Source organism: Colobus angolensis, unplaced genomic scaffold (genome assembly GCF_000951035.1).
Source record: "Colobus angolensis palliatus isolate OR3802 unplaced genomic scaffold, Cang.pa_1.0 Scaffold146, whole genome shotgun sequence".
Lineage (NCBI taxonomy): Eukaryota > Metazoa > Chordata > Mammalia > Primates > Cercopithecidae > Colobus > Colobus angolensis.
Genome location: NW_012114555.1, coordinates 4440952 through 4463377, shown reverse-complemented (window position 1 = coordinate 4463377; position 22426 = coordinate 4440952). Strand labels below are relative to the sequence as shown.

At 34.9% G+C, this 22426-nt stretch overlaps 1 protein-coding gene across 1 annotated transcript in view; it reads right to left on the bottom strand.

Moving 5' to 3' along the window:
* Window positions 1–703: 703 nt before the first annotated feature.
* Window positions 704–22426, bottom strand: part of DHX15 (DEAH (Asp-Glu-Ala-His) box helicase 15) — a 59577-nt gene continuing 37854 nt past the window's right edge. The window contains exons 7-14 of the mRNA XM_011935658.1: window positions 16123–16209; window positions 15052–15201; window positions 14018–14126; window positions 13282–13473; window positions 10223–10345; window positions 5769–5959; window positions 2791–2960; window positions 704–1270 (exon numbers count right to left, since the gene is read on the bottom strand). Of these exons, the coding sequence (XP_011791048.1) occupies window positions 1153–1270; window positions 2791–2960; window positions 5769–5959; window positions 10223–10345; window positions 13282–13473; window positions 14018–14126; window positions 15052–15201; window positions 16123–16209 (1140 nt within the window). The 3' untranslated portion in view covers window positions 704–1152. The remainder of the gene's footprint in view (window positions 1271–2790; window positions 2961–5768; window positions 5960–10222; window positions 10346–13281; window positions 13474–14017; window positions 14127–15051; window positions 15202–16122; window positions 16210–22426) is intronic.

Below are 22426 nucleotides of genomic sequence, written 5' to 3'. Positions count from 1 at the left end.
TTACCAAGTATATTTAAATGCCAGGCACACATCTATATATTTCCTTTAACACTTAAAAACTTATAAAGGTAGGAGGGGAAGAAGAGGAAGTCCAGACATTAATGAGTACAGTAGTCTTCACATGAAAATAATTGATTAAAAAACATTTTATGGGCCACATAAAACACCTCAATTTTCATTCCAAAATGAATGTAGACAAGTTTTCAACTTGTCTACTGCCTGTCACAGAAAATGGAAGGTCAAATGTACATTTTAACACACTATAAGAATTTGTAAAACAGATGTAAAATACGCTTCCCTCTTACCTAATACTAATAAACATGTTTGAGAAGCTAGAAGTATAATAAAAACATCTGACAAAAATGTAGTTAAGATAATAAATTATGAGCCTTATGAAAGAACTCTAAGACAAGTAGAGAGCTCTCCTTTCATTGTTCTGTCTTTTGGGGTCCAATTTCAAATATCACTACACACACTTCACTCCTTTTAGATCGATCACATCTTGATTAACCTAACAAAGCGCTAAGCCATGCTCTTAAAAACATTGCTTTAACAGCTACTTTTCCTAAGGAGTACTCCTTGTAGAAAGACATCAAATATGTAGTAAGAGTATAATTATAATAATAAAAAAGCTCCACACTTGAAAAGAAAAACAGCTATACTTAGAGACTAGAACAAAGATACCAAAGGGCTTTGGCCAAAATTAGTATAAATAGACTTTATTGAAGTCAGTGCCTCTGTACTGAGACAGAAGATTGTGTCTACATAAGCACAAGTTGTAACATTTCACAACTTCTAAAAGGAATGTCAACAATTACAACGATCATGCATACCATGGTCGATAATCACATTTTAGAAGCATTTTCAACCATTTCTAAAGAAATGCTTATAACATTGTTATATATAGAACTACTTTCAATAAACTGCAAAACATTGATCGACTTTTCCAGTATGAGCTACAGTGTCAACACAAAAGGGAGGCATAAATGTTTAATTTATGAAATCAGAATGGAATATTTACTGTAAAGAAAAATTAAAAAGCTTTCAAATAAAGGCCATTATCGAACCAACGTGAAGAGCACAACTCGAACTTTTGAGTTCATTCATCTTTTAAAGCTGTCCTCTCAATAACTTCAGTTCTAAGCACTGAATTCAGTACTGTGAATATTCCTTGGATTGAAGTTTGGCAATGATGCGGTCCAACTGTCTTTTTGCTTCACACTGTGGGAAATTGCTCATGTCATAATATTGAGGGGCAATTTTCACCAACCTGTTTAGAAGTGGGGAGAAAAATTTCCAAATTAACATTTAATTGAAAAACTGGAGTTGTTAATAGGATAGGCATTATTCATTAATATACTGATGAACCAAGGCAAATCTATGAATTCAAGTCTCATAAAAATACAAATAACTAATCCTTACAAATGGCACTTTTAGAAATGTGTTCTTTTATTTAGTAAGATGTAAATTTTCTGGTGTTGAACTTACCATAAACAAACAAAACCCTCAAGATACATTAATGTAAGGAAAACAGATAACGTCACTGATCTCTTTACTCTGGCACACTATTAACTGGCCGCTCCAAGGATATAGTAACATAACAGGTTCTGTGTAGGAAACATCACGGTATTCAAATGATTGGATCTTCTCATTTCCAGTGTTTTTTTAATAACTATAACTCTATACCCCCAAAATACACCTGACTGAAATATTTCATAAAGTTTAGCTATACAATTTTTTTCTCAACAAAGCATTTCAGATAAAATGGTAATGTCCTACACAATTTAAGTGTCAGAAGTCCCAAATCTGTATAAGAAAGCAGTCGTACAATATAAAGTGGTGACAGCAACTAGAATACATGCCTTCAGTCCCACTACTTTTGGCTGACATTTCCTATCATAGCTTATAGAACAGATTCTGGCATAAATAAAAAAAACCATGAAGATGAGGGTTATTTTGCTTAAAATAAAACAATCAGTTCTCACTCTACATTTTGTAAAAGCTAGTATGTTAAAACACAAAGAATTATCATTTTTATGCCTGCACAATTCCTAAAAACCAATATATAAATAAATAGTTGAGAGCTAATTGTAATGGGAGAAATAAAATGTAAAAAAAAAAAATTTCTGCAAGAAACAGTACTGACTTGAGTTAATCACAACAGCAAAAGAATGGCTCCAAAGAAACTCTTAAAAAAAAAATGTTTAAAAACCCTTTTTAAAAGTATTTTTGAGAGACAGGGTCTGTCACCCAGGCTGGAGTACAGTGGCATGATCACAGCTCACTACAACCTCAAACTCCTGGGCTCAAGCAATCCTCCTGCCTCAGCCTCCCCAGTAGCTGGCTGGGACTACGGGCATGCAGCACCACCATGCCCAGCTAATTTTTGTACACACCTATATATATTTTAGTAGAGATGGGGTCTGGCTATATTGCACAGGCTGATCTTGAACCCCTGGTTTCAAGTGATCCTCCCACCCTGGCCTCCCAGAGTCCTGGGATTACAGGTGTGAGCCACCATGCCCAGCCCCTAAAGAAACTTTCCATGCTATTCAAATGTAACTTTACATTTGGCTTCAAATCCTGCCCATAAATATCAACAATCCCACTTTCCACTTATCAAAGGAAGGGTATGAAAGATTAACCACACCATCCAGTCAATACCCTCATACCTACACAATGAAATATAAATCCTCAATGAGTGAATGCAAGGCCATGACTCTAGCAACAGTCGGGTTCCGTTTTGAGTGAAATATTAACAAAAAACTATTAGAACAAAGGTGTACTTACCATTCTGGCTTGATATCTGTACATGTCCGGATGTAATTCTTTGTTGTTAGAACAAACTCATTATAAAGCACCCATTCAGGTTTGTGGTCAAGAACAGTAGAGGGATGCAACTGAACCACCTGGTTATCTTTCACAGTTAAGTAATGCCCTGTTCGTTCTAAATGTGCCACCTGAAACAAAAACCCAGTATATTATTAACACAATGCTTCTGACATACTCGTTGTAAAGCTACCTATATAGTTAGGAAAAGGCAGGCCTCCCTTTTACTTTTCATTCTATGGCTATACTTGTTTATCACTGTCTTATAAAAGCAGAGATAAGCAAACTGCCACCTGTGGGCCAAATCCAACTCACAGCCTCTATTTGTAAGGTCTGTGAATCCAAAATGGTTTATACATCTTTAATTAGAAAGAAAAAATATCATACAAAAAACATTCCGTGAAGCATGAGTAGCATGTAAAATTCAAGCTTCAGTGTTCATAAGGAAAGTTTTATCAGAACGTAGTCATGCCCATTTGTCTATACCTATTATGCTCCAAGGGCAGGCAGTGTTAGGTAGTTCTGACAGGGATCTCACGGGTCCACAGAGCCCAACATTATTCTCTGATCTTTCCTGCCTTAGACCATCGAGAGCAGGCTCTTCAGCACTGGGCGCCAACTATGAGTAGACAAACAATTACCAGAACATTCATGTCTAAGGTAGAGAACTAAAGCCGGGTGTGGTGGCTCATGCTTGTAATCCCAGCACTTTGGGAGGCCGAGACAGGCAGATCACCTGAGGTCAGGAGTTCTAGACCAACCTGGCCAACATGGTGAAACCTCATCTCTACTAAAAATACAAAAATTAGCCAGGCGTGGTGGCGGGTGCCTGTATCCCAGTTACTCAGGAGCTGAGGCAGGATAATCACCTGAATCCAGGAGGCGGAGCTTGCAGTGAGCTGAGATCACATCACTGCACTCCAGGCCTGGGCGACAGAGTGAGGCGCTCCATCTCAAAAAAGAAAATAAATAAATAAAATATAAGGTAGAAAACTAAAGAGGGCAAAGAGGAAAAGAAAAAGGTAACCTACAAAGACAGGAAAATAAAAATGAAAAAAAGAGCCTGCACGTGCTTCTCTTTCATTTCTTTTTTTGGTAATGCCTTGACTAGTGATACTCATCCAAATTGACAAGTTCTCCCTTTCCAATTCTAATATTCTGTGCATAAAGAATGAACATGAATAATGGAAAAGAAACTCAATTTCATTCAAAATATTTACTAAACACCTATTAGGTGTCAGGTATTACAATGCATGTTGTTTCTAATAAATTTTTTGTTGTTTTTAAGAGCTAGGGTTTTGCTATGTTGCCTGGGCTGGCTTCAACACTCCTTACTCCCTACTCAACTTCTCTAGTAGCTAGGACTACTAGAGAAGCACTACTAGCAAGCACACTCTGTGGTGCTCAGCTGTTTGTAACAAATTTTAATCTACATAATTAAGAAGCATAATGCTTGAATATAATTTCATTAATTTTTTTTGAAATATAAAAAGCAAATTTAAGAACATGTCAAGCCAGGCCTGGTGGCTCACGTCTGTAATTCCAGCACTTTGGGAGGTCGAGGTAGGAGGATCCTTTGAAGCCAGGAGTTCAAGACAAGCCTGGGCAACATGGCGAGGCCCTGTCTCTACACACACAAAACGGCAAAAATTAGCTAGGCATCATGGTGCGTGCCTGTAGTCCCAGTAACTCAGGAGTCTGAGGTGGGAGGATCACCAGAGCCCAGGAAGGTAAAAGCTGCGGTGAGCCGTGATTGCGCCACTGCACTCCAGCCTGGGAGTGAGACCTTGCCTCCCTCACCCCACCCCTTTCCCCTAAAAAAGAAAAGAACATGTCAAAAAGAAGCTAGTACATATTATATATTAAGAATATGGTTAAGAGTTGAGAAAGAATGCTCTTACCTATTATTCACCAAACTCTAATAAGCCTAAGATATTATATAATAAGATGCCACAATAAACATTCTTACTGTTACATAGATTCAAATACAGACATCTCCCCAATCTCCTTTGGTTTTTCATTCTGAGACTGTCTTTATGCTCATATTCTAGCTATTGAGCCCATCTGGCCTTAAGGGTAAGCCACATCTTGCTTAACAGACATAGCCAAAGAGAGAATGAACAAACAGGAAACAGACAGAAGAGACCTATCCCAAATCAAGTGATTTGTTTTCAATTTTATCACCACAAAATTTTCTTGCCTTTTTCTCAAAGTTTCTCTTATTTTATAAACACCTTAAAATAACTGTTTGCAATATTTACTTGACAAGTTTTACTTCTGTTTGTATAGCCATTAATACAGCACACTTAAACTAAATAAAATCTTTTAAATTATGTTTCATCTTTATTGCTACTAAACAGACATTTTTGGCTTTTCCAGTATGCAAGGGTCTTGGACATAATTACCAATGATCACTCTGTAAGAGGACTGCAAATGAAATCCATGTATTTGAATATTTGAATTTGGAGGTGCTTAGTTTTTAGATAAAGACTAAAGCCAACTGTATGTACTTTTGGATCTGCTCAATTGCTTCTTTTTAGTATGTTATGACAATATATTTCCAATTAAGACCTAGATTCAGAGAAACTTTGCACTGACCAATATTCACATTCCTGAAAAACAGGTGCCTAATCACATCTGAAAGTAGCCAAAGTTTCCATTTTGTACAACAAAGACTCTATTAATAAAATAATTCTAAAACTGATTCCTGTATAACTAGACTACCTTAGCCATTTAGTGCATTAATTTGTTACTCATTAAATACTTCAGATTTCTTAGTATATTAATTCACTCAAAGAAACTGGATGTAACAACATTTATGATTAATTTTTAAGGGCATGCATAAACTCACTTTTGCTTTCGAGTGGATTCAAAGGACTGTTAATAGAAATCAGTGTCATGTGAATACTTAATTATTCATTCCCATATTATCTACATACCTGCATAAAATACCCAGTAACCAAAGCTTTTCTTATATTAATATAATAGTCCCTGCTTGTAAAGTCAGTACTTCGACGAGGCAAATTAAATCTGTCCATAATTCGAGATAGCTGCTGGCGTACATTGTCTGCAGACATCAGGGACCTGTAGTTAATGAAGTTGTCATAACACCACTGAACCGATTCATGATCTAAAAAAGGTGGAAGGCGGGGAGAAAAGAGGGGACCATGAATCATCCACACAGGAATATTCTCTAATTAAAAAAACTGTTATAAAGAATAAGCTAAATAAACCAGAAAGGAGATTTACCCACAACATTTTCTTTAAAACTGTAATGTTACCAGCTTTCTCAAAGATCTGTAGTGTGATTCAACATTAGAAACAGTAACAAGGCTTTTGGATTTGGATGCCAAAACAATGATTTTGAATTAACTTTTTAGTGAATTATTTCACCCATTAACATCCACCTGGCTGTTTCCAAAAGATAGTCTATCAGATAAGGGAAGGCTGGGTGTATTAGGTAAAAGTCACGGCCTGTTCATTTTCAATGAAACTACAGCTTTAGATTAAGATAACTGCAAACAACTGTTGTGTATTGTTCTTTATGCCTGAGCTAGAGCACCCCAGACTTAAAGATGTCAGTTTTATCGCGACACACGTGCCTCTAAGCAATTTACCAGCAAGTCCTGAAACTGAAGTTTACAAGGATGCCTGAAACCTCCATTCACGTTTAATAAACAAAATCTAAGTCTAAGAACTTCAAGTAATTTTACTACACGTACTATCAAAAGGATATTTCTCTGATGAATCCTTGATAAGCTTCCAACTAGCCTAGTGTTGCTCATTTAAAGAGCTCAACCTGTAGCATCACGAAAAAAATTTTACAGTGACATCTTTTATGTACCAAAGACAGTCATGGCAAAGAACTGCATTATTTATTTCAGAGGACCTTTGATAAATAAAACTAAGAGGGTTATTGTGAAATGGGAGAGAGAAAACAAAAATTAAAACTGTTGATCCTTCTCTTGCTACTGTGATGTATGCTTACCTTCAGCATATTCTTTTCTCTTTGGTTCTAGGATTCTAGTTATAGTGCATAACTTTGCCTTAATGTTTTTTAGAGACATAACAAATACATAAGTACATTTTTATCCATTACAAAATGCATCCCCATTTCAGAAATTAAGAGTGGGTGGGGTGGAGATAGGAAATAGATCTTTGAATTAAAGAATACAGTAACATATTAGAACACCCATTAATTAATTCATCTGGAATGAGAAATAAAAGGTACCCATCTGAAGCTATTGACATTTAAACCAAAGCACTGAATATCTTTGGAAACTGAAACAGCACACTGTGGAGGTAATTTTACTTGCGCTGATGCTCCATAACAAGCTGAAAGGCAGGAAAATGCCCAAGCTAGACAATAAAAAGGCAAATTTTTGAAAGGGTTGTTTGGCTCAAGCCTGTAATCCCAGCACTTTGGGAGGCCGAGACAGGCGGATCACGAGGTCAGGAGATCGAGACCATCCGGGCTAACACGGTGAAACCCCGTCTCTACTAAAAAATACAAAAAACTAGCCGGGCGAGGTGGCGGGCGCCTGTAGTCCCAGCTGCTCGGGAGGCTGAGGCAGGAGAATGGCGTAAACCCAGGAGGCGGAGCTTGCAGTAAAAAAAAAAAAAAAAAAAAAAAAAAAAAAAGAAAGGGTTGTTGATTTGCAGACTATGGCTTGAAATATAGTTTTTTTGTGTGGTTCTCAATTTTTAGAATTCATGTACTACAGATGGAAAAATGGCAATTCTAAGTTATTTGTTAAGAACAAATGACTAATAACTAACATCTGATGGTTCTACTGTATTTCTAAACTTGTGAGAAATAATTGTGTAAATGGGAAAAGTAAATCTAAAACTGGGAACATTTATTATTAAACTGGGAACATTTATTATTATTAATATTAATTAATAAGAAACTTTAGCTGTTTCTCTCTCACCAATACAGTAAACTACCCCTAAGATCTAAAGCCAAATCACTGTCTAATTTTCAGAGAGTAATCTCCCCTCCCCAGACAGAGTAAGGTACTGCAAAATAACTTAAATCTAGTTTTGGATTTCAAAGGGTATTTACATAAATAGTATTAAGACAACATTTTAATTGACATGACATTTTAGCTTCACTATGTAATCAACTATTGTCTGTAACGTAAAACATCTTGACCAGTATCTGAAACACGCTTTTCTTCAAATATACTGAATGATTCAATTAATAATATACAACCATTTAAAAAGCTTTCATGAAAACAAATATTTCAAATATTTTCATATCCATATATATGCATATATTGAAATAATGCATGGGGATCTGGCAAAGTTTTTTGCTTTTTTTTTTTTAAAGGGCTTCTCTTATTTGAAAAGGTGGCAATCAGTGATTAAAGCATAAATCCTCATCTTTAACTAATAAGGACGGTTCTAATAAATGTCAAGTCATCACATATTGCAAACCCCTAAAAATCACCAATGACTAACCATCCCTCTGGCAGTGAGAGCTCATAGTACCTCTCACTAATAATTCCTTTCTTGGGCAAACAGTAGACTTGAACTTTTCCAACTCTTGTTTACAGGCCACTTGCAGCCTGAGAACCATCAATCATACTTGTCTGTTTTTTCTATTTTATTAGTTGTATTTTGATGTAAAAAGTAGTATTTTGATGTGTTTATCAGAAATAGCTCACACATCTGGTGAGTGGACAACACCACTCTAACTTACTACATTCCCTCTGACTGTAAATCTGTTCCTTCTCAAGGCTTTAATAGGTTATGTATCTCTTGGTCACCCTGTATTGCATACAAGATGAATACGGTAGGTTTTTTGAGTATTTCTGTCTAATCAGGGGTAAGTCTTTAACACTAGGTAATACCAGTATTTGGATACAAGAAAGAAAGATTAACTGTTCTAAGGTAAACCATGCGCTGGTCTTGAGCCTTTGGTTTCATAACCACATTTCCCTTAACTTTCATATCTGCCCAAGTTGTTTTGGGCCTGGGCAGAGAAGGGCTCCATTCTTTCTCTCTGCTAGTCATGAATTCTATTCAACTCTTATCAGGGTTCTGGAGTAAGCAACAGATGTAAAGCAAGTTAGGTACTACGTCTGGTGCACACACTGGCCCTCTAGCACTTGTGGACCCCAAGACAAATTCACCATCACCCCCACAGAGATGTGCCAAAGTCAACAGGCTCCCCATTTTAAGAGTATAAATGAGATTTTTATGAGATAATAAAAATGAGTTACAAACAAAACCAGACATACAAAATTGGAATATCAACTTTATAAATTAGGAAACCAATTTCTCATGAGAAGAAACTATAAACTTAGTGACGGAATTCCACATTTTTGGCACGGGGTGATGATGTAGGGCTATCAGTTAAAAAAAAACTGTCAAATCCGGTTGCACTCAATTGCTGTATTTTTTTTCTCCTTTGAATTTATTAAGGTTTCCTCTCAATTTTTGTAAATGGTACATTCCAACAACAGTAGCTAGCAATAACTTCATTATTATTATGTTTCCTCATTTACAAGTCATTGGCAAATGTTTTTCAGATCACTAAATATTCTCTGATAAGATAATTTAAAGCTAGAACAATTACTTCATATGTCTACAGCATAACTCACAATTTTTCCACTGGTGAGCATTTGGGTAGCCAATTTTGTTTTACCACCATAAATAATGATGGGATGAAATTCTTTAATTAAATCAGTGTCCACAGAATACCAAAAAATAACTTTTTAAATTATTGCTGGGTCAAAGAGTATAAAGTTGTTAAAGTTCCTGGTAACATAAAATCACATAAAGACCACATAACCCCACTCCCATACAGCTAAGGAATATTTTTCTTCAATATCTGCAAATTTTATAGGTGAGAAAATGGTAATGCCTTTCATTATCAATAATAATGCATTTCTTCAGCTAACAGTACAGCTGAACTTTTCCATATCATGTTTACAAGACACTGGTAGCCTGAGAACCATCATTCATACTTGTCCATTGTTTTCTATTAGCTTTATTTTGGTGTAAAAAGTTCTTTATTAGTAAAAATGTTAGAGTAATGAATTGTATAAACAATATAAAACTACTCTTAAAATGTAACATGCACAGAAATAAAAGTATATAAAAACTTGCATATTAGCAATAAATGTCATACAAGTCTGTCATTTTTATCACTGTATTTTTCAGGTTTTCTACAACTGGTGCTTTATTCCCTGATTATAAACATAAACAACTTTGGAAAAGACTGGCAATTTCTATTTTAAATGCTAGTCAGGAGTTTTTCTAAAGTACCTCTGGGTTTCTAATGTAAGTTGTCACAGATAATAAATGAAAGTGGGACAAAGAAACATCTTATACACTGCAAGTGACATTTAGACAAAAGAATGTCTCCAATCAAATTTACACTTACTTTGTTTAAAAGCATGGTAGACGTTCAGCAGTGTCAGATGATCTCCATCTATGTGGGCAAATCTCATCTTGGCCTCATCTGCGGCTTTCTTGGCCTCCGTGGGGCGAACAAAACACTGTGGGACTAAACAAGGTTGGTATGGGCCCAACACAAACGCCCATATCGATGAGTCACGCATTCACAGATAGAGGAACAAGGCCTAGCTAGGTCAGTTCACAGAGCATAGGGCAGGGCAGGATGGCCTCCAACTGCATCTTGGACTGTTTACTACCTTGATTTGGTACATCAACACCTAACCACATCTGTAAGACAAGAGGATTTCAAAGCTACAGAGTACCTGATTATTTTAACTAGATCTAAAAGTAGGCATCAAAACAGCTATTCTGAAGGCCATCAGGATACTAAAAAGCTCAACTTATTTAAAAAAAACCAGTGCTGATAGCTCTACCAATAACCAGAATAATGGTGTCAATTGCCTTTCAGCTAACTGTAATTTTTCAAAAGGACATCCACTAAATCTATTGAATGGCCGTGAAAGTTAGAAAGCTACACTTGCCCACTGCAGAGCTAACAACAACTTTGAAACCACTCTACTGCCATGTTTCTATCAGAATTTTTTCCCTAATACTGTGGCTATTACCAACTGGTGGGTATCACTATTAGCACCGGTGAGCAGAAGCATATGTAAACATAAAAATATCAAGAATTCTTGGGTTTGGATGATAGCAGTAGTGGTGGAAGGTTAAACCGCCTCTGAATTAAGAAAATTCAAAAAGGCTGGGATATTCAGCCTAGTGTTTCAGCATTTTAACCAAAGGATTAGAAAATAAAGTCCCAATTTTAAAAAAGAAAAAAACAAACTTATTTGTATCAAAACCTCAATATAAAGCAAAGTCCAATATTTCAAAAGTTGACAATTAGTCTGAAACAGTCATATCATGGGTCACCAAAATATGTAACTACAGTTATTTGTTTAGAGCCTCAATATTAATTCACATAAAACTTTAAATTGTTACAGAGCATGTACTACATTTTTTGAAATACAACTTTCCTTAATTCAGTTTAGCAATTCCATAGTCATAAAAACAATATGAAAATAAAAATACTTAACAGCTTGGGACTTTTTCAACACATTTTAAAAGCTCTTAAAACCTTATCAATGAAAAACTTCATAAATTATCGGTTCCGATAGAAGATAATGGGAATAATCAACAACAAGATAAAATACAGTATCATATTACTCTTTCCCATACAGTTTCCCCTTTAAAAAGATGCCAAAATAGCCAAATAGTGACAACAAAACATGATAATAAATATTAAAACTCTTGCTTAATGTAACTGAAGCAAGGTAATCATAAAAGTACACAAACTTCTCACAGCTGTGAATGTTAATGTGAACTAGCCACTAGAGTTAAGTGGAAATAAATAAGTAGTGCTCTGAAAGGCCTCTACAGATTTGCACTGTTAATATCAGGACCTCAAAACTTCAAAAACTATTTTAATGTCAAACAAAGCATTACAAGCTTAGCAAACTGTTTTTTGTTCCATGACTTCTTCCTCGCCTCTTATTTGAACACTTTTCCTACAAATGGACCGTTTAAAAACAGTCTATTTACATTGCTGCACATAAATGCTCATTCTCCTGATAAACTAAAGGTTTTTATTTGTAATAAATAAAAATAAGGTTTTTTTTTAATTACAAATAAAACTGAGATATAGTTGGAAGATTACAACTGCATCACAACAAACTTTTTAAAGAGCTAATATTCTTAACTCAAACAACGGTAATCATATAAGTATATCTGATAAGAGAACCTAGAGAAATAAAAACTAGGTAGATAGACAAGTAAGTACACAATCCATTAGTTCTTGCCCCACGCTTTCTCTAAAAACTAAAATCTTGGGAGAAGTACAACTGGAAGAATCTATAAAACAACACATAAGAAAGGCAGACAACAACCTACCACCACCTCCGCAAATGAAGCTACAATTTAATTAAAGTGACTCAATACTGCCCTGCCCATCTGCTCTGAGTCTGATCAGTCATAACTCTGCAAGAAAACATTTTAGCTACTTCTTAAATAAAAAAATTCACACCATTAGAATATACCATACATCTAAACTAAGCCATATTTTATATTTAAATTTTTTTCAATTTATCCTTTAATTCCACAGAATATTTTGAAATATTTGCAGCATTAAGATCAATAAACCACTCAGCAATACGGAGTCAGTTCTCTCCAGTGCTAAAACTAGTAGCAGAGAATCTTTTGATTGTCAGTAAGAACTTACTTTCTATTTTTAGCTGTAAGAATAGCCATTCATTTGTTTCTTAACAATATTTCTTTTCCTTTAGGAAAAATCTAATTTCCAAGTTACTATTCATTTGTGGTTTACATTTTGTTACTAAAAACAGCATTATTTCCTTAGCTTAATGGTCCAATTTTACAAAATTGGCAATTTTATATATTAGGTATGTCTCTTTTACCAAGTTTTTCTACCATTGTAAAAGAATGTCATTATCAGATTAGATTTTAAGCCTAAAATTATATATTACTATTTCTATTTACTTGATATCAAGTTTGAAATTCATGTTTGTTTGGGTGCCATTGGAGTACATATATAGAAAAGGCTCAACTTAATGTATAGCTTTTAAGTTTGCCAAAGGCACATTTAATAGAGCCAAGTACTAGAGCTAGAGCAAAGTTCTTCTGGTACTTGCAGTTAAAAAAAAAAAAAAAAAAAAAAACCCACAAAGATAGCAGTGATGGACCTTTAACCAAAGAATTCAGTTACAACTGTGCTCAAACTAACTGCAATTTTTATTAGCACTCAAGACAGCCATGTTTTACTATCTTTTGTGCACAATCACTTACTTTACTTTTGTAAGTACTATGTCATTACGAAGCTATTTACAAGGTATTTAGGAAACAAAATTAATTCCTTAAAACCATCTATAAAATCCACTATCATACTAAAAATTAAAAAACAAAAAGAAAAGTGAAGTCCACCCAAACTGTGAAGAGCTGGGCTTTTTTTTGTTCCTTTCCCTCTATTACCTGACAACATAGCAGTAATAGATAGGACCTCATTAGAACAGTTGTAGTCACAACTTGCAATAACCATTTTTGCGAGCTGTGGATCTAGAGGAAACTCTGCCATCATGGATCCCAATTCAGTCAGATCTCCATCATCATTTAAAGCAGCCAGATAATTCAAAAGTTCCAGGGCTCTCATCAGAGTTTCAGGAGCTAGGGGTAAAAGACAATCTATTAGACATGGTGCCTTAAGCAAGCAAAAATGTGACAAAGTACAAACTATTATAAGCAATCTCATTTTTCATTCTGCAGTGGACCAAACTCAAACTCAAACTGTCATCCAATTCAATTATACAGATCTAGCAAACAATGAATCACAAAAACATTGCAAAATTATCCTGTAGGCAAAACTGTCTTCTTCCGAAATACATTAAATAACTGCTAATTCATCAATGTGTTTATCAGACTGTTTTTTCCCCAAAGAAAAATTAGGAATTCTCACATTTTCATGCCCAGAGGATAATTCAATTTACCTAACCCCCACCCCAATAATAACTTTTGAAGAAAAAAAAAGAATGTGCTCATATAACTGTCACCTTTTTTAGTTTTAATGCTATCACGTAAGACTTAATCTTGATGCACACTGGATGGAAAAGGCAAAATGTATTTAATACATATATTAAATAGGATGGAGAAAAACACTAAGAGTCAATTTTGGTTAAAAGATCTGATAAAAATGTGTTTTGGTAAGTCATACCTGGTGGATCCATAAAATCAAAATGTACCAAATCATCAATACCAAGTTTCTTCAATTGTAACACAACTGATCCTAAATTAGAACGCAAAATCTCAGGATAGGTGTTATCCTAGCAAAAAACAAAAACACGTATTTGTTATGTTAAACATGCCTCAGTCTCTGTTCAAGAAAACAAAAATCTGTTCACTGCCTCCTGAGCTATTTGTTTTGGCATTACTTCTACACTACTGTCTCAGAAGAGATAAATACTTGCAGACTAGACTAGAGAGAAACCATTTTTCTCCAACTATCTTTATAGTATTCGAAGTGTTTGCTACTGTCCATAAAACTGGAAACTGCAGAAAGAAATTTGTATAGTAGCCTTCACTCATCTGTGTTTTCGATTTCCATGGTTTCAGTTAACCACTGTCACCAGAAAAAATTTTTAAGATTCCAGAAACAAACAATTCATCAATTTTAAATTGTGCACCATTCCTAGTAGTATGCTATATATACTATATGCCCATTTGTCACTTAACAACCATCTGTTATGAGATCAACTTTTGCAGTATCACAGTGCTTGTGCTCAAGTAACCTTTTACTTAATAATGGCCCCAAAGCGCCAAGAATAGTGACGCTGGCAATTTGGATATGCCCTCAAGTGCTTCCTTTAAGTGAAAAGTTGAAAGCAAAGAAAGAAAAAAAGTTGAAACCTAGTAAGGAAAGAAAAAAAAAAAAACCCAAACACATCTAAAGTAAGAATGTATCTTCTATCAGTGAAATTGTAAAGAAAGGTATTTATACATAGTATATATAAGTAAGGTTCAGCATATTCTAGTTTTCAGGCATGGGGGGGGGGCGCTTGGAATGTATCAGCCTGGGATAAGGGGGTGTGCAACTACCTAAGTTAATTACACCATACATTTCACTCCTGGAAAAGCTAAGGAGCTTTTAATCCTAAAGGGCAAGATTAAGTAAATAAGGCAATTTTCTTCTGGTTAGAAATTCAACTAAACATTTTAAACACATCAGCAGGAAATAACAATACCCCATACCTGCATTTCTGTTTTATAAGCTTTCTCTGTGTAAAGTCTGAAGCATTTTCCAGGTCTGGTACGTCCAGCTCGACCAGCCCTTTGTTGAGCTGACGCTTTACTAATAGCTGTCACCAAAAGGGACTCAACTCTGATTCGAGGATTGTAGACCTATTGGAATTGAAATAACACAAGAGTCTTTCTTCAGTCAAACACAAACTTGTGATCCAACAGAAGTATCCAAAGCCTACAGTTAATTCCAAAATAAACAAAGAAATATTGATAGCCATAAATCATGCTGCTACAATAGACAACCCATCATCCTGAACCTTCAAGTTCTTTTAGATACTCTAATTTGATCATCTGAAAGACTCAAACTAACATGAAAAACTTCTTGTCAAACACAAAGACAGCTTATATAATCCTTACTCCTCCTAATTTCAGTTCTATCAGGCTGACCTTTTTCCTTGCTTTTTATATGCTGGCCAGTCAAGGATTCTGCCCAAAAAGAAAACTTCACTTTCAAAACTAAATGTTCTGGGTACTATGACTCTGACACTGTTTAAGGAAAAAAATTTCCAGCAATAACATGATATGCCTACAAAACATAATCAATTTATCCAAAAGATACTTGAAAAATAAAACATGTATTTATTAAATAGCCAGTTCACTTGCACTTCATTTCATTTAGTACACAGCACTGTTAAACTAGAGGAGTAACATAGTACTGTTTTCAAATAGTGTGCCTAGTTGACAGCAGTAACTCTAATGTTGGATAAGTGACTGAACTGCAGGGATGGAAATCCTGTACTTTATTACTAAACCCATACTGTTAAATGAATATACAAGCCAAAACACCCACCATCACTACACTGAAACAAAGAAATCAAAGCAACTCTAAAAGAAAAAAAAGCCTAGAATTACATATTAAACAGTGTCTTAATTTCTGAGAGCCACCCAGAACATACAGCAGAAATCTGAAAATCAAACAAAAGAAAATAATTCTGAAAGGTAAATTTTAGCCATTAAATGAATGGGTAGTAAGTACTGTTAAACCAACTCTAATTTATAAAGTATCCACTAAATATGTACCTTCTGTTTCGCAAATCCAGGATCAATCACGAACACCACACCATCTATTGTCAAAGATGTCTCTGCTATGTTAGTTGACACAACTACCTGTTAAGAAATAGAGTATATAAATTATATTACATATCAAATACAATTAACAGGACTGTTAAAGATCAGCCACAAACTTTCACTAACACAAGGAATTTCAAACCAGAAAATAAACTAGAAATATGATTTGCTCTTCAATGGCCAATGCTTTAAAAAGGTAAATTAAAATTTAAGAAACCAAAATTTTGTTTACGTCACAACAGCAACTTCTTTCTCAACAAAGCTATTAATTACTTCAGGTTATCACTCAACTGTGCTACATTTTGCTTAATCAAATTAATTGACAGCATAAAAAAAACTGATAAAGCAATATAACATGCCTTACAAAATGTCTGATAAAACAGCCCTTATAATTAGTATTCAAATTTCCACAAGTATATCTTTCAAAATGAAAACTTCGTTATTTATATCACCAAAATTCAATTCAACATTTTAAACAAAATGCCACATGGGAAAAACCTCAAGTTATAATCCAGTAAGAACTGACAGATCAGCAGAATCAAATGTAAATATTTTGGTAAGTGCATGATCTCAAAGGGATGACATGTAATATGCTACTAAATAATACAAAGCAATTGTTAAGAACTGTAATTTTTTTATTGACAGAAAACGTTTAAAGCATTTACATACGAATATGATAGCTTGTTTTGTATATGTGCATGTTTTACTATAAATTACATGTTTTAGAAAATTAGTTAAGGACTTGGGAAAGATGTTACATATAATTTTTTCCTTTTAAAACAATGGGAAATGGGGATTCCTCATTAGCATTTTAACTCAGTACATCTGATTTTCAGGAACAGGTTACTGATATTAAGTTGAAGATGTCTGTATACGCAAGCAATTGATATAGAAGATGAATCAAATAGAGTCTGCTTTTACCATTTGTAAGGGAAGATTAGACATGGATAGAAAGTGTGAGTGGCACCAAAGATACACTGTGAAATTTAAAAAGGTTTACTTCCATAGCAAAGACAAGAAAAGCTTTACTGAAAAATAACAGCATTTAGGATAGTCCTTGAAGGTAAAGTTAAGACCTACTCATTAGAGAAGGAAACAGCACTTAAAGTTCCATCTTAAAAAACACATGTGGGCCGGGCGCGGTGGCTCAAGCCTGTAATCCCAGCACTTTGGGAGGCCAAGACGGGCGGATCATGAGGTCAGGAGATCGAGACCATCCTGGCTAACATGGTGAAACCCCCGTCTCTACTAAAAAATACAAAAAACTAGCCGGGTGAGGTGGCGGCGCCTGTAGTCCCAGCTACCCGGGAGGCTGAGGCAGGAGAATGGCGTGAACCCAGGAGGCGGAGCTTGCAGTGAGCTGAGATCCGGCCACAGCACTCCAGCCTGGGTGACAGAGCGAGACTCCGTCTCAAAAAAAAAAAAAAAAAAACACATGTGGGCAGGAATGCCTATGGACACATACAAAAAATGAAAAGATTTATATTTATCCCTATTTTATTTTAAAAACACTTAATTTTATAAATCAAATAGCTTTAAAAAATCATATGCTTTTGCTGCATTCACTATTTACTTAAAATAATATTAACAGTTTCATTTTCTGATTTCATATTTACTAAGTAGTAGACTTCCCAAAATACTGGCAGGAAACCTCAGGGATTTAAAAACATAATAGCAATCTACCATCAGGGTATTTCAGAATAATTTACAAGTAAAAAACCAAAATGTTTCCTTTTATTTGTCAGTTGAAATGACTGACAACTAGCAAAGGAATAAGGAACAAGTGGTTTGATGATGTTGCTGAAATACATTCTTCAGGACATTTAGATGAATAATCAGCAACTAGAACTGAAGCAAACAACAACACACATAAAGTTAACAGGTGAAACTTGAATAAGCACAACCTGCATTTAATATTCTTCTAGAAAGTCCGTTTGTTGTAGTTAAAGAAGTGATGAACTTAGAGATAACTGGCAGACACAGCAATCAAACCTGAGTGGCTAAGTAACTGTGGAAAGGTTTTAACACCCCCAAGCTTGTACTCCTTTTATAACTTACATATTACTTAGTCTATGTAACACAGGGTTGTAGGGAACAAATTATGTAAGGATGTGGAAATACTCTATAAAATTAAAAGAAATTAGCCACGCATGGTGGCACATGCTTGTAGTCCCAGCTACCTAGGAGGCTAAGATGGGAGGACTGGTTGAGTCCAGGAGACTGAATCTGCAGTAAGCTACGATCATGGCACAGAACTCCACCCTAGGCAACAGACTGACACCCTATCTCAAATCTATACAGAACCAACTACATGCCTGTAAAACAGAAGACGTCTTCTGGCTTTCTGGAATTCTGGGGTGAAAACCATGGTTCTGAATATATTTATGAAGAAAATCACTTTTAAAAAAGTTGTTCTGGCAAAAAATACATGTCACATATTTCTCCTAGAACAGAATACAATGTGATAAAAATTTCTGATGTGACCAATTCTTTAAAGAGTTACTATTATTAAAAAAAACACTTAATTTTTCTCCACAAAATAATTTCATCCTGTATGTCTTTTGTCTGGGTGTGTATTAAATTCTGTAATACTTAACAAGACACGGATGCACGATTCTGCACGCGTTTAAGAATCAAATGATTTATGCCAACTTGGCAAACCCATGTCATTACTGATATTAATAAGAGCCTATTGCCAGCCAAAAGTCAAACCCTAAAATACAAGTGTTAAATTCAGTCCTTACAAAAAAGCACAAGTTTTAGGCCTTTCTCAAGGACTAAAAATAGCTAAGGCTAAATACACACACACACACACACACACACACACACACAAAGTGCAAAAGCAAACTAATATATGACAAGATAAAAGCTTCTTTGGAACCTCAGCAATTGAGTGAGGCAAGCCCTAAGCATGTTCTAATTGTAAATGGCACACCATACAATCAGGAACCCATCAGGAGACAAAATGACCTTGAATTTGTCGAGGGATTTACATTATGACCAGTAAGAATCAATATAATTGTTACATGCTTTCTAGACTGCAACACTGCAGTAAGTGTTCAAAGAGCCTTAAAAAGTGTTCAAATTTCATTGACTAATATGGAACAGACTCTGGTGAAAAGCTTGGCATCACTGTCAGGACATGCTAAGAGTAAATTTTCCCCCTCAATAACCTGTCTTCTAATAGAACTTACTTTTTTTTCTAATAGAACCACTTTCCCACTCCCCACCTCACCCCCAATATCTCCACTTCAGGAGTAGAATTCGCAGTACTTCATTTGCCCTACCTGAATACTGTCTGGACACAATAATGCATTTAGTTTAAACTAATTTGGATGTTTAGTCCCCAGGGAACTCTGTGGGGGTCTCCAATACAAGGATATCAACTTATTTGCTTATAAACGTCCCAGCAGCACCACAGTAAGCTATCTTCAGACCCTGGATCATCAAGTCTCTCTTTAAAACTATAGAACCATCTCCATAAGGGCCATTTCTCTTTTTTACTGAGCAATTGATGCTCTCAATCGTATTAATTAGCAAAATGCAGGATAAACTATAGAAAAGTCAGCTATTTGTATGAACAAAATTTGTGAAAACTAAATATTTAAAAAATAATTATAGTGGTATTTTAGTAACAATCAAATCCATAAAATAACAATTGTATGTCTCAGTCAAGAAATGCAGAGAAGTTATCTACTGAAGAGTAAACTTGAATGCATGTAAAGAATTACTATAACTTTTAACTTAGTCAAATACTTGAATAAACTTCAAAAATTATCGAGGTAAAAATATCTACTCTCGTATTAATATGTGTTGCATTCTCAACCTTTCTTGATTGCTAAAAACTTGAAATCGTTCACCATTAGTACTGTAAACAGCATGTTTAAAAGGCTACTCTGTTTTATCAGTATCACAATCAAGTTATAAAATCTATTTTGCATAAACTAATAGAGTGAGAAATAAATGGCATTGCCTTATAAAAGGTACTCAAATATAAAGTTATACAGAATCACAATTTGATGGAAATTAAAATATCACATTAAATATTTTATTTGTTCAAAAACTTTCAATACTTTTATATATTTGCTTTATGCTAACTACTATCCTTATATTAGAATAAACAGTTTAACAAAAAAAAATCAAATACTTTGTTTTTCACTAGATGCAAACAGTAAGTTTAAAATTACATATGAACAGTAAAACTTGTATAGATCCCTCCTCTATAAGCTAGCCTTGTATGAAAACTTTAAATTTGTGCTTAACCTGCTGCACCTCAGAATGTTCTTCCTCATAATGAAAATGATGCAGCAACTGCCAAGGGAGTCTTCCTTCACTCTCCCTAGGACTGTCCAGGGAAGCTACATCAGTGCTCGTCTCAATCTCTAAGATGAAATTGACTCAAGGTAAGGATAACATGATTTCCCAGCAAGAGGTCCTACAGCTTTGGCTGAAACACCATCACTGGATGGCAAAGTGGCATTATAGCTCTTAGTTTTGAAATACAAGCTCATGATCAGTCCTCAGAGTGAGCCTATCACCAACTGTGGCCATCATCACATATCCAGCCATTGCTGAGTCACTCTTTTCAATAAGACAAAATTCTCCTCAGCATCCTAAGGATTTAAAACACAAAAAGCAAAACAGAAACAAAAACCTTAATTTACTTCATAGGCTTAAGACAGCAAGAGCTCAGATGTGTAATTGTAGTAAATATGGGCCCATATTTCTCAAAGTAGAACTCAATGAAATGAGAAGTACACAAAAGGATGCACAAATGGGACATCTTTGTTGTACACCAATTTCACTCAATGGCAAACAAACACAACATTTTAAAAATAAAACAAATACAGATATACAAAGTACACATGATTTCAAGACAAATGAAAACCAGGCAGGCTGAGGGCCGGGCTTGGTGGCTCACGCCTGTAGTCCCAGCACTTTGGGAGGCCCAGGAGTGGGGACTGATTGAACCCAGGAGTTTAAGACCAGCCCTTGGCAACATAGTGAGAACCCATGCTGTTTAAAAAAAAAAAAAAAAAAATTAAGGCTCTGCCTGGAGGGTGCATTAACTTCTGTTTATTATATAAATATTTAAGACATATATTTCTCTCTCTCTCTCTAGATAGATAGATAGATAGATAGATAATTTCTGCTGATGAGGAATCAAGCTAAAATTAGGCTCACAGAGAATAAAGCACTTTCCAGTCCACAAATCAGCTTCAAAATTATATATTAAAACTATCACTTAAAATGACAAGTTTTCCCCAAAGTTCAGAATACACGTAAGGTAACATGAAAAAAATATTTTAACATGTTCTGAGACAGGCAAAAAATAATTAAAAGTTCAACACTATGAAGCTATGATTAGACTATTTTCTAAAAGTCAAGGTTATTACACTTGATGATCTATGAAAAACTCAAAAGCGGTTTTTTTTTTTAATATTTCTATCAATCCTTGTTTATTTACATTACACTAGGCTGGTAACTGCACATCCACTCAGTGAATTCTTTCAATTTGAGAAACATATTTTGTTCATTTAAGTTTTATCTGGCCATGTAAAAAAATAATCACAATTGTGTTTATGATTTGTAATTTTTCAGTAATCATCAAAAAATTAGCAAAGATACTAGGGAAAAAAATCACAAAAGAAATTGTGAGTGTGTTAGTCCTCAATACAGAAATAAGAAAGCAACAAATTCCGATTCTGACTAACAAGTAAATGAGGTGAGGAAAAAGTTCAGGCAAGACTTTCTTCAATATAAATAAACTGAAGAAACATATAGCAGCTGCCACAAAAGCCTTGTACATAAGCATCTTGTATACGTCAAACTTAATCCTTGACAATCGTCCCCCTAAGGGATCAAAGTAACAGCTTTAAAAAATGAAAAACTAGGATCACAAATTAAGAAAATCTTACCAAAATTCACATGCAGCTATTATGTAACCTAATACACAGCTAGGTTTAAAAGTCTAGTTGACTCCACTGTCCAGGTGATTTAAACCTTTTAATAAAACTATGCAATCTTATTTTCAAAGACTCTATTAGGACTCCCAAATCTTAAAAAATAAATAAAAGCCTAGCTGCTGTTTCAAACTGGAACCAGGATGTCTTCCCAACCCCTCAACAAAGTATCTCAGAAATAGGGCTGAAATAATCTTGTTCCTGTCTGTGTGACAGGATCTAGATGAAGCTTCTGCCTTTAAGGAACACACGTAGTTATGCAGTGTGATCAGTGCCACCTTTTTTTTTTTTTT